Source organism: Notamacropus eugenii, chromosome 6, assembly GCF_028372415.1.
Source record: "Notamacropus eugenii isolate mMacEug1 chromosome 6, mMacEug1.pri_v2, whole genome shotgun sequence".
In the NCBI taxonomy this organism is placed as follows: Eukaryota; Metazoa; Chordata; class Mammalia; order Diprotodontia; family Macropodidae; genus Notamacropus; species Notamacropus eugenii.
Window position 1 is genome coordinate 4,089,858 of NC_092877.1, and position 13,600 is coordinate 4,103,457.

Consider the following 13,600-nt stretch of genomic DNA (forward strand, 5'->3'; position numbering starts at 1 on the left):
TAGCACAGTGCATAGCACATGATAGATGCTTTATAAATGCTCACTGTTATTTACTCATTTGTGTTGCAGATGCAAGGGCAAACTCCTCCTGTCCCAACAAGAGGAACTACTAAAAACACTGTGAGTGGTGCAGATGAAGGAGAAGATGGTGATGAGCCAGATGAAGGTGGCAGCGATGTTGTTGATCTCTTGCCAAGGGTAGAAATCAGGTGTGTTTTGGTGTAAGAAATGAAGCTTGATTTGATCAGAAACGCTACTGGACAGGCCAGTCACCAGGCAGATTCCACTGCTTCACTACCTCCTGCTTTCTTCAGATCCTAAAAAGAAGTATGGCCAAACAGCTGACCTCCTTGTCCCCAGAGGAACAGCTAAAAGTCAAGGCTCAGATTGCTCGGGGACTTGACCTGAGTGGCCCAGCTGTATGCCAAGGCATTAATTGGCTTCCTGACTAAGCCCAGTGGGACTTTTTCAGCTGTCACATTTGTGCACTTCTTTATCTGACACTCATTTGTGTGTAAACAACTGATCTCTGTTGTCTTCCTGTATGTAACGGGTAACGGCAAGAGACTGGTATTACCAGCATGTCTAAGCTTGCCTGCTGTTCCAGGAGGCCCGGGCGCTGGGCTCTGCATGGCAGCATCTGGCTGGGGAGAGTTTCAGACAGTCCACTTGCAGTCTCAAGCTGGTAGGCAAGGAGGACGAGGCTTCTTTATAAGAACCCTGAAAGAGGGGAACTGCCTGGAGGCCCCAGTAATTCTTCCAGATAGAAGATGCATTGAACACTTGGGCCCCTCTAGCCAGCCCTTTAGCCTTCCCAGTAAACCCTAGAGCCGTGAGAGGTCTAGTATCTCAAGGAAGAGAAGGTCAGAACCTTCTAGAATAACGGGGTGGGGGGACTCCATGGAGGGGTCCAGGAATAGGAAGCAAAGACATGACGTAGCAAGACCTAGAAAGTGAAGGTGTACCAGAAGATTGTGAGGGAGCTGTACCTCCACGCCAAAGCTTCCAAAGAGACATCTGCTGTGGGCCCGGACAGGCCAGAGTAGCATGCGTTACTTGGGGTGAATCATACCAAGAGATCCCAAGGGACCTGGCCTAAAGGCGTCTCGTGATATGGAACTGGGCTAAAGGAGAGGTGGTTGGACTTCTAGGAACCCTAGGTAATACATTACTTTTTTGCACCATAACTTGGATAAATCGGTGTCCCCAAGACTGAAGGGAAAGTCCTGCCAAGCCAGGAGCCAGTAGTCTTTCTTTGGTCATCTCACTGAAGGTTTGAATTTGAGAGGTGAGCTTTTGCTTCTCTTTCTCAGTGATAAAATCACTTTGGAGCTCGTATCGAAGATTGGAGATAAGAATTGGAAAATTCGGAAGGAAGGCTTGGATGAAGTGTCCAGTATTATTAATGAAGCAAAGTTCATACAGCCTAACATTGGTGAACTTCCAGCTGCCTTGAAGGGTCGACTTAACGATTCAAATAAAATCTTGGTACGTCATAGATTCTTGTGTTTCCGGGTTATATTTCATCACTACCTCCTCGCCCCTGTGTGCTTGTAGAAATGGTGTGTAATGAGTTACTTAACCCTCAATTTCTTACTGTTATATAAAGGTACTTTTTATGCACTAAACAAGTTAGTGAAAGACTATAAGTTAAAATTTTATATGAATTCAGTTTAAGTTAGCATAGAACTATGAATTGCCAAAGAGATGAGTCACTGCCTGAGGATGGAAACCATCCATACTAAGAACTCTGTGGAAGAGTACATTTTAATGCCTTAGTTGTCTTTGAAGGACCTTGAGCTTGGCTCCCCCCCAGACTGGATGTCCACAAGTGTTCTTCCTGTCTAGGTGCAGCAAACGTTGAACATCCTGCAGCAGTTGGCAGTGGCCATGGGCCCAAATGTCAGGCAGCATGTGAAGAACTTGGGGATCCCGATCATCACAGTTCTTGGAGACAGCAAGGTAAATGCATGCTCCCCTCCTGCACGCTCCCATATCATGGGGAGCACACTCAATGGCTTTTCTTTTTAGAATTTATGCCAAGGACATGGGAACTGGAATGTGAAAGAAAAAGAGCATTTTCTTGCCTCTAAGGCACCATTAAGCTTCCCAGGAATAAAATGCTTTATTGCTTGATGAAATAACAGTGACAAGTGAAAGTGTCTCTGCCTTTATAGCGTATCTTTCCTTTTTATTCTGATTTTCACTTGTCATTTAATGAGGGCTGTAGTCGACAACACATAGGCATGGTTGACCTCAGAAGTGAATTGTAAAGTTTGAATCAGGTTTTCCTCTTGGCTACTCAGTTCTTTTTAATCTGCTCGTTTCCCATGACGCCTATAGCACCTCACTGAGTGATTGTAGTACCTGTGATTTTACTGTCACCGGGGTTGCATTGTTCTTCCTTGTTTATGAACTCTGAAATTACTTTATTATATCTTTTATCAATCTGTCTTTCCCTGTGCCTTTTAACTCCCTAACCCTCTCTTTCAGCCTCACTGTGACTTCTATTCTTCTCCTTTCTTCCTTATCTCAGCCCTTTGAGTTCCAAACATTGGCATTTCTCCTTGGTCTCCCATAGCATATCCTCCTCCCACCCTTGCCTCATGCTTCACCAAAAAAAAATTGAAACTGTTTGCCGATAACTTTTCCTTCCTCCCCTTCCATCATCTCATATCACTTAGACTTTTACTTCTCTCTTCTCTTTTACTCAAGTCTTAAGTAAAAAAGTAATCCTTATTGATCCCATCCCCCTTCTAATTTTGCCACTAAATTCTCCAGTTACCCTCCAAACTCTCTCTTAACTTCAGTCTCTCCCTATCTACTGCCTACAAACATTCTTGGTCTCCCCTCTCTTCAAACAGTCCTTATTTGACCCTGCTGTCCAAAGTGGTTGTTGTCTTACATCTCTTCTCCCTTCTGTGGCTAAACTCCTTGAGAAGTCCATCTATATTTGGTGCCTCTACTGCCTGTCCTCACACTCTCTTCTAAACCTTTGGCATACAGCCTCACTTCTGACCTCATCCTCAACTGAAATTGCCCTCTCCAAATTTACCATATGATCTCTTCGTTGCCAGATGTATTGGCTTTTTTCAGTCGTGATGCTCCTTTACATTTCTGCTATATTTGGCACTGTTGATCCCCTTTTCTTCCTGAATACTCACCCCTCTGTAAGGTTTCATAGCATTTCTCTCTCGTGGTGTGAACCTTTTTCCTTTGTCTCCTTTGTTGGCTCTTTATCCACATCATACAAATTCATTGTGGTCATCCCCCAGATTCCATCCTGAGCTCTCTTTTCCCTCTGTATTATCTCACTTGCTGGTGATCTTACCAGCTCCTCTGGCTTCCACTACCCTCTCTATGTTTGTTGTCCGTTCTTGAAGAGGACCGCTGACATCAGAAGGGTGATGTCTTGACTTGTGAATTGGATTTGAGTGAGGCAAAGTCTTCCTCTCACTAGCAGATGATTGACTGAAGTCATGATTTTTTCCCCCGAAACCTTCCCCTTTTCTAGTCTTCTCTTTTTTTGTTGAGGGCACCACTATCCTGGTCACCCAGGCATAAAACCTCCTTTCTTCACACTTGCCTCATATATCTCATATCTTTGATTCCTCCACAGCCTCTCTCATATGGTCATTCCCCTTCTCTCTACTCACTCAATCACAGCCCATGTACAACCCCTCATCACCTGTTGTCTGTATTACAATAGCCTTCTAACTGGGCTCCCTTTGCTCACGTGTTCCCATTCTAGTCCATCCCTCCTTCAGCTACCAAGGTGCCCCTGGCGTGCTTCAGCTCGGTGACTTCCAGTGCCCTCCCCCTTTTCTGTGGGATCATTCAAAGTTCTCTGTTTGGCATTTAAAGCCCTTCACAAACTCGCGTCTCCATATCTTCCCAGTCTTCTTGCAGTTTCGTTCCCTCTATATGCATCCTGTGATCCAACTACAGTGCCAGCTTGCTTGTAGTTCCTCAAATACTGCACTTGTATTTTCGTGCCTTTGCACTGGCCATCTGTCCCCATGCTGGAAATGCTCTCAGTGCCCTTCAAGAGTCGCCCAAAGTCCACCTTTCACAGGAGTCTTATCTTGCCCCACTCTTCACTCCTAATCATTGCAGTATTTATTAAGCATCCCCTGTGCTTTGCAGGCTTTGTGCAAAGAACGAGCGGAGAGGGAAACAGTCCCTTTCACGTTGCCTTCTTTTTATTCCATGTATGTCTTGTGTGATCCTGGTTATGGATGTGTGCTCTCCCCTATGGGAATGTTATCTTTCTGAAGGCAGGGATTGTTGTCACCTTTCTTTGGTGGCTGGTACATAGTGAGTATTAATAAATGCTAAATGACTGACCCTCTGACTTGCTGCAAATTTATTTACTGTGTGGAATTGGGCTGCCTCATGTTCTTCTCCTCTTGGGGTGAGGGTGCCCTGGAATATCATCTCCCCCTTGGGAGCTGTAAACTTGGTGGGGATGGAAAGCTTTCACATAGGTGGTCAATCAGACGGAAGCGGCTGCCAAGTTATTTATTATATCATCCTCTGCTGTGGAGCCTACACCAAGTGCTTTGCAGCTGGTCACTGAAACAGATTGTATGGGAGTATCATCCCTTAATGAGGTCAGGCTGAAAATGGCCTGACACGTAAAAGTAGTGTATTCTTTTACGTCTGTAGTTATCTCCACTTGGAAAACATGTATTAGTTGCAATTCCCCTTTGAAGTTTTGTTTTGCTTAAATGTTTCTCTTCATAACAAGAGGGTTTATTGGCATTGTTAGGGTGATGGTATGATTAAGAAGTTACAGCATTCACGAACAAATCAGAGCTTGAGGTCCTGCTTGACTCTCTCTTTGGCTCCTCCTGGAATCTGGTTTCCTTTAAGGATCTGTTCAAGTCCTGCTTCCTTCTGTTTCCTATTAATGACCTCTTGAGCAGTATTTCCTTCCATTTCACATTATCGTATATTGGTTCATTTGTGTCCTACTGGAGAAGGAAAGTCCCTTCACTATAGAGGCTCTGATTCTTTTGTCTTTGCAGGAGAACAGATTCTTCACCCCACCCTCCCATCAGTCCTCACGTTGTGGATTGTGAAGCCTTGTGAATTTTTGTCTTTCTACAGAACAATGTTCGAGCTGCTGCTCTGGCCACTGTGAATGCCTGGGCAGAACAGACTGGCATGAAGGAGTGGCTAGAGGGAGAGGATCTGTCTGAGGAGCTCAAAAAGGAAAATCCTTTCCTAAGGCAGGAGGTTAGTACTGTAAATAAGGCATTCCCTCGTCCTTAGCCAGCGTTTGTCTTAAGAGAGGGGAGATGTAGACTTGGAGAGACAGCAGGGTGCTCACTTAATGAGAAAGGGAAGGCAAAATTTCAAAAGACTGCTGTACCTGGAAATATGTAAAGTTTCTAGAGAAGTAGGACTCCATAGTGGCTTTTGATGTTAGAGCCCTACCTTTCATGAGCTCCTAAATGTAAAAAGTGTAGCTCTAAAATAGAGCAAAGATAAATTCTTTGTCATGAGTAAAAATAAATTATCCTAAGTTATTAAGCTCTCTTAGTTCTGGTTAAAAATGAGTTTTCTGCTGCTAAACCACATAAGTACTTAGGACATTTTAAAGCCAGCTATTTCTTGGGATGAAAGAAGAGAAAAAAGGACCATCTATCTTTTTAGAAAGTGCTTTTTAACAGCTGCCAAAGGGCAAAGTTCAAAGGTACAAAGAACCAAGACACTTTTGTTAATGTGTGACATTATAACTCTGTATTTAATTTTATTTAAATATGACACATTTCTGTTAAATGTGTGATTTTATAACTCTGTATTTAATTTTATTTAAATATGACACATTTCTTGAGTTTATGGGCAGCAAACATAATTTTCACTCTCTTCCTTATATTAAGAAGTGTGGTTTGAAGAGGCCGCTCCCAAAGTCCAGGCCTGTGTACAGTGATGAAAAGAAAGAAATAACACAGGCTAAAAGGCAGGCACCTAAAAAGGATATTATAAAAATGTCCAGTGAATTCCTGGTTCTGAAGTGAGAGCCATTTTAGAGCTGGCTTTTCTGCAGTTAGATAGTGGGCTAGCCTGAATAGGAGGGATAATGACACAGATACTGTGTACAGCCTTTACAGCAACTCTGTCTAGATCGGTTTAAACAAGAAAAATCTACTCCAAAAATTGGAAAGTGGACAAAAATTAAGCTGTTAACTCTTAGCATTTTACAGCATTTAACCAATGCAAAACAGTCACCACAGGAGGTGCCAAAAGAAACCACCTCAAAAAGCAGACATTTGGTTTCTTTGCCAAATGGGAAGAGAGGACCACAACTTAGCATGAAAGCTCAAGGACCTGACAGTGGGAGACTCCCATCATCATTGCCTCATATGTAGAACAACTAAGTGGTTGGAGGAAAAAGTAAGCCAGCAGAAAGCTTGGCATAGGATCAGCCAGGCTAGATCATTCCCTTGGCATTTGCTGATGAAACTGGAAGAAAAACAACAGACGGGAAGTGGAACCATTTGACCAGCATTTTTATAGGGATCTATTTTCATTGGTGACAAAAATAAAACCACTCAGTTTTGAGTCCACCACCTTATATTACCTCATTGTACTATCCTAAAAAGTCAATCAACAAGCATTATTATATGTCCACCATGTTCCAGGCACTATACTCGGTACTGGAGGCAAAGACAATTAAATTGTCTCATCCCTCAAGCTTACAGTCCAGCCAGAACAGTACATATATAAGTACATGCAGAATGTACATGAGGTGATTTTGGGTGGGGGAGAGCAAATCCAGAAAGCCTTGATGTCTGAGGTTCAGAGGAAATCAGTGATTATATGAGGTGGAGATGAGGAATGAGAGCATTCTAAGGATCGAAGTTGGCCAGTGCAAAGTCACAGAGGCAGCAGATGAGGGTTCCATGCGTGAGGAACAGAAATGCACATAGCAGAGTTGGGAGGATTGTCTTCATATCAGATAATGCAGAGTAAATTAATACTAGAGGGGGTTTCTCCTACCCCTTTCCCATGGGATATATTTGAGCTTTTCAAGAAGGCATAATAAAGAGAATTGTTCCTGTGGTATAGTAATCATTTAAACTAAGCATTTGATTTATATAAAATACCTTCCATAATTTTGAGTCATTCTTACTTATTCAAAACCATTTGCAAAAGCCAAACATAGAATGTTTTCAGAATAATTAACTTGACATTTGTTGAGTTTATGCTGTTAACACTAGTTTCCAAGGAATTAAAAATTATTTTCACACAGAAGGAAATGGAAAAGTGCATGGTAGGTGTGAGTAGGCTGTAACATATAACAAATAAAGATCTTGGAAAAAGAACTGGAAGAACTGGAGTAAAGAATACAGTCAGGGAGATGTTTGAGTGAAACAGATGGTCTGCTCATATGGTGAGAGTAGAGGATAGCTCATGGGTAGCCTGAGTGAACATTCCACTGATATCCTCAAAATGTCAGGAGAAATCAAAGAAGGTGTCCAGCGCTTGGGTGGATCTCCATGGTAAACTTGTGGGGTAATATGGAAGAATGTTTCCTGGAAAGATGGATGGGTTGCATCTTGTATCTTTGGAAGAAATTCCAAATCGAATGTTCAGACAGATCCATTTTATGTGTGATGGTACACTAGGGTCATCTCAGTGATTAGTATCACTACCACCATCCTCTCATCTCTCCCCTTCTCCGCTTCCCAAAGGAGATGAATCTTTTCCTGATGGAGTTTGAGGCCACAGAAAGGAAGGAGCAGTTGGACAAACAAATGGATGTTCAAGTTATTTCAAGCAAAGGAAGATTACATAAGAACATAAAATTTTACCTAAAAAGGGATTCCTAGAAGGCATAAGTAGCTGCTAACCCATTTCCTGCTTTTTTTCGCTTAGCCAAATGACAAGACATGCGTTGAGCATTTCCTGAATGAAAATATAAGAAGAGATCTTTGGATCGTAGTCCTAGAGTTTTAAGGGGCCTTAGCAGTTATTCAACCTACTCACCTCACAGATAGGAAAACTGATGCCTATGTTAAGTGACTTAAAAAATCAAGTAGATGATCAAACTCAGGATTTGAACCCAGCACTTCTGACCACAGCTCCAACACTCCTTTATACCACAGTCTGAACAAGTCATCATGGTTTTAGGGTTGTATAAATTTCTGAGCATCGTAGATAATGTAGGATCCTAATATTTTGTAATCCTTTGTGTTATTATAAATGTAGCCTCAAAGGCTTTCCTCAAACAGGACATCTTCCACAAGTAGTTACCTGTCACATTCAACAGTGGATATAATTTTGTTCCATGGTCTACTAAGTACTGACGTCCAGCAAGATGTAAACAAGATGGGATCCCTGAGAGTAGGACTGGTTTTTGTCTTTACATAATCCCAGGACTTAGAGCTAGTAGATTCTCTCTCTCTCTCTCTCTCCCTCTCTCTCTCTCTCTCTCTCTCTCTCTCTCTCTCTCTCTCTCTCTCTCTCTCTCTCTCTCACACACACACACGCACACGCACGCGCGCTTGAAGATATCCTAGACAAAAGAAGGATTCCTTATTGATGACTAAGCTGTCTCCTGAATGCCTGTTAGCATGTAAGATTGTACTAAACATGACAAGTTTTGAAACGCTAGCACAGGGCTTTGATCTCTTGGATGACTATGAATTTTCATCACCATTCACTTAACAAAACACTGTGAAAATGGCACATGACTCAAACTGTGATGTAACAAGATGAACCATGATCCTTCAGTGCATGTCATGGATGGGCACTGCAAAGTGAACAGGGAGCTGAGCCAAGAAACAAGTAGGAAGAGATTGGGCTGGATCTCATTTAAGGGATTGTGTAATTCATGGTTTTGGACTATATGCTTACGACTATGAATTAGGAAATGCCATGAAGCAAAAGAAATAATACTAATAGTTGACACATGTCTGTATTGCACTCTAAAGTGGGCTCAAGCTCATTATCTCCTTTGGGCCTCACCACGCTGCCAATGGGGCAGACTCTACAGGTGACATGCCCATTATGTGGATGAAGAGACTGGGCCAGGTGCCTGACTTCCTCATGTATGCTTCCACAGGTAGTAACAGTCTTCAAACTCAGGTAGTTTCAGGCTCATTCCTTTTTCTGCAGTATGTCACTGATGACAAATTGCATGCAAGATTATAGCATATAAGATATTATCATTTACTTGTCTGTCATTCTTGCTACATCTGCATGCTTCCTTTTCTCATCATAACAATAAATGGATGACTTAAGTGCTGATCGGTCCTCTGTGAAGGAGTTCTACAAATAACCCCTCAATCTGGTAGGATGAGAGAGTGTGATGGGGCTGCAGTGAATGTTGGTGGAAGGAATATACACATGAGGAAAATCGTAAATCCATCAGGTTATTACATGCAAGAACTGACTCAGTCTTTGGAACTTGTCAAGCCTTGTCGTTGTCTCCTCAGGTGCCCAGCTGATCTCTGTTTTCTTTTGACAGCTTCTGGGCTGGCTGGCCGAAAAGCTTCCTGCTCTCCGCTCCACTCCCACAGACCTCATCCTGTGTGTCCCTCATTTGTATTCATGCTTGGAGGATCGGAATGGGGATGTGCGGAAAAAGGCCCAAGATGCCTTGCCATTCTTCATGATGCATCTGGGCTACGAGAAAATGGCCAAGGCCACTGGGAAACTCAAGGTAGACCTTTATGAAAGTTTGGAGGGTGACTCTCTTCTGAGTCAAGGCTTACACTGCTTGTGAGAGGAGAATCATCCTATTTGGCAGTGTAGTCTTTCAAAGCAAATTCTTTCCTGACTTCATTGTCCTCTCAGAAACTTTTGTCCTTCCAGTACAGTAGCTGAGTATGATTGTGTATGATTACTTCCTTCACTGTGCTGCCTTTTTGCCTTCTGTGCTTCAAAACTGAGAGCTGTTCTAGTATCCCCAAGCAGTTAAAAGTCATTTTGTTGCGAACGTATGTTAGGCATTTCATGTGTGGTGACTCTGATTTATGGGCTTTCTCTCCCTAGCCAACTTCCAAGGACCAGGTGCTGGCCATGCTAGAGAAAGCCAAAGTCAACATGCCAGCCAAACCTGCTGCCCCTTCGAAAACATCCTCTAAACCTGCGGGAGGGGCAGGTCCAGCCAAATGCCAACCTGTTTCAGGTAAATATCTCTCATAAAGACAAGATTGGCAGGAAAGGATGTGTCCTTGCCAAGAGTTCAGCCAAGATTCTGTATCATAGCTGCTCAGAACCTTTGTTCTCAAAGTGGTTTCTCACATATTTTTTAAGCTGAAGGACTAGAACAGTTTGTAAGAGGTTTTCTGGTCTGATTTCTGTCTCCACAGTGTCCCTTTCTCTCCATTCAGCCATCACTTAAGTGCTTAGTTCAGGTCCTTATCGTCTCTTGGCTGAACTATTGTAACAGCCCCTCATTTGTCTCCTTGCCTTTATTTCTCCTTACAGCTTCTAAAATTTAGGTCTGCCCATATCTCTCTAGCCTAAAAAACCCTGGACTCCAGGGTTTCCCCCTTCCCCTAGAATTCAACATAAATTCCTTCATTTGGAATTTAAAGTTCTTTGCAGCCTGTGTCAACCTGCCTTTCCAGGCTGTACATCTTGTCTGTACCTACATATGTGCATTTTTGTCTCCTGTTAGAATATAAGCTCCATAGGGACAGAGGAACTGTTTTCAGCTTTGTATTTGGGCTATTTAGACAATACTGGCATGACTGGCATGTAGTAGATGCCTAGTAAATGCACCAAGAACTACTGCATATGGCACAGTTCCAGAAAGTAGTCATTCATCCTATTTTAAACCTTCAGCCACCCACTCCATGCCACCACCCACCTCCAGTAAATTGACATAGAAAGTTAGGACTGGAGGAGACCTTAGGGACCATCTTGTCCAGACCTGCACATTTTATATCAGAGAGAGAGAAAAGCTGAGGCCTGACATGGTGTGGTTTGGCATGGCAGGGCGGTGACTTGCCCCATTCCACATACTTTGTGCATCCAAGCCTGGGACTTTTTAGGTCCTCCTGCCTTGTCTCATCACTGGTCATCTTGACCAGTCATACATGTGAAGGTTTCCTTCTTTTGCTCCACTTTGGGAGCTACAGGGCACCTGGGGTACAGCCTGCTTTAGTAAGCTGGCGTAGGGGCTTTGAATTCTGGGCTGCAAGAGCATGGCTTTCCCCAGAAGTTGTTATTGCCACAGTTGATAGTCTTATTGGGATTGAGCTAAATATCAGAGTGTCTCTGGGTACAGTTAACTTTAAATTGCACTATTTTTGTCAGGGTTATGAAGACAGTGCCATCACTATTTCTTGTCTGTAGACCCAAGGAGTCATAGTGATCAGGGAAGCTAATAAAGCTGCCTCTGAACCATCAGTTTGGAATAGCAAGTTTTCTAGTTCATGTTGGTATATTTAAGCTCCCTCTTTTCTCTTTAGTGAAGTGATGATATTTCTAGTTTGTACCTTTTTCTTTTTTAAGTGAGATTTCCTGTAAGGTAGCCGTGTAGGAGGGATACATGGGAACCAGCTCTATCCAGATCTATCTGTGAAACCCAGGAGTCCAACAGCTTGAACTTCTACTGCCATCTCAAGCCCCGAATACATTACCTGCTATGGCACCCCCTAGGGTAGGGGCTTCCCCCAGCTCATTTCCTGTCCCAGGCACTGGCTCAGGCCTATCTCCAAGTCTTTTATAGTCTCCTGTCTCACACCTCCATCTTCAAACCAGAAGCATCTGTCTGGCTCCCCAGCCCAGCCCCCAGCCTAACATGAAGGGAATCTTGGGCTCTACCCTCCTCACACATGTTAGGGCCCCTGTGGCTCCTTAAGGCTCTTATCAGAGTAGTGTGCACTTCCTTTGACTCCTGCCTGACTGATTTCCCCCTTTCCTCTACTCTTGTGTCCCCCTGCTTCTCCTATCCCAAAACAAAGTCACCACATAGAAAGTCCTCACCAGAGCTGCTTTTTCCTCTCCCTGACCCTGCTGGTGGCCATTGCTGCTCACCCTGGAACCCGTCACCCTTTGAGTTAAAGAAATGATTAGTATCATAGTTATAGCTCAAAGGGACGTTAGTGGTTATCTTGTCCAATCCTCTCATTTTACAGTTGGGGAAACTGAGGCCCAGACTGAGCCATATATCCTCTAACTCAAAATCCAGCCTTCATTCCGTTGTGCCATGCTGAAAATTTTTGACATGGTAGAGAATCAGAAAAGGTATAAATATTCTTTAGGTGGGCAAGATGTGGCCCCAGTGTGTGGGGTGCCGGGTCTGCCAAAGGCTAAATTAAACAATCCACTGTCAGAACACGGCAGAATCAAAAGATGAACAATAACCAATTCGCTTCTTTGATGAGTTGAAATTAGCAAAATAGAAGAAATAGGATATTCTTGTAAGTGGGAAGTGCCCCTCAAACTGGTCCAGATGCAGGTTGTAGACAAACAGCACATCAGTTTGGTGAGGAAGCTTTTTACGTGTTTTGTTTAGAAACAAGTGAGTGGAAGTTTTAACTGAAACTGCCTGGAAACTGAAAAACTCTTAAATAGCAATTGGTCTTCAAATGAAATTAGAAAAAAAAAGATCATGTTTTAGAGATCAGCGACATCAGTTACTTCTATGTCTTAAAATCTTTGAGGCACTGACAGGCAAATTTGCTGAGTGTTGATGTTGAGAAGAAAACATTTCGTTGAGTGCATTTATTAAGCACTGATGTGACTGGCACCGTGCAAAGCAGAACTGAAGCTCGGCCATGTTATTGGTGGAAAGAGAAGAGTAATTTCCAGGAGGAGTTGTGAGCAACATAAGAGGACACTGAAGGGGTAACAGGTGGTCTAGGACTGATGAGGATGGGCATGGGATACTGACAGGTTAGGGAACGGAGCTGTGGCCTTGGCAGCTGCTAACTCAGAATCCTAGGTATTCTTAGTGGAGTGCTGAGGAACAGGGTTCAGTGTCCTTCAGTGAGGCACATGGTGAGAGGCGGGTATAAAAGGTAGAAACCATACTGATGCACCTTCCCTAATCAAGGCAGGAACCAGGTTAATTCTAAAGGAACCAAACCCCAACCATGAGGTCAGGTTTGCCCAGGACTCACTCCAGTGCTGAGGAGAGTCACCTAAACATACTAGAAGAGGAACCAAATGATCATGCAGGCAAGGGTTTTGGTGGTAGTGCTTTAAAAGATTATTCTACCAGTTTCTGCTCTTAACTTTTTAGAAAATGAAAGAAAATTGAGTTGACAAGTAAAATAAGGATCTAGTTCTTTGAAAGTACCATAAAATTGACAGATCATAAGCAAATTTAATCAAAAAAGCAGAGAGGATGCAATTACAAATGAGAAAGCTGAGATTGTAGCAAACACAAAAGAAAGAATATAAGCAGGAGACACCCGTTACAACTAGAGGCATAAAATAGAGAAGGTAATTTCTTAGAGCAAAACAGTTATTTACAAAAATGTAAATTACATGAATTTACTTAGTAGGAAATTAATAATAAGCCAAGCTAGAAAAAAAATCACAAATTATTCTTCTGTGCCCTCCATCACGTGTATGCACAAGTGCGTGCGCACACAGATACACACACACACACACATGACATGTTCAC

General features: G+C 42.9%; 1 protein-coding gene across 1 annotated transcript in view; it reads left to right on the plus strand.

Annotated features, from left to right (window-relative positions):
* CKAP5 (cytoskeleton associated protein 5) overlaps positions 1-13,600 on the plus strand; it is a 67,265-nt gene that overhangs the window by 34,793 nt on the left and 18,872 nt on the right. The window contains exons 21-26 of the mRNA XM_072617613.1: positions 70-209; positions 1,314-1,488; positions 1,849-1,962; positions 5,113-5,241; positions 9,482-9,676; positions 10,009-10,144. Coding sequence (XP_072473714.1) covers positions 70-209; positions 1,314-1,488; positions 1,849-1,962; positions 5,113-5,241; positions 9,482-9,676; positions 10,009-10,144 — 889 coding nt within the window. The remainder of the gene's footprint in view (positions 1-69; positions 210-1,313; positions 1,489-1,848; positions 1,963-5,112; positions 5,242-9,481; positions 9,677-10,008; positions 10,145-13,600) is intronic.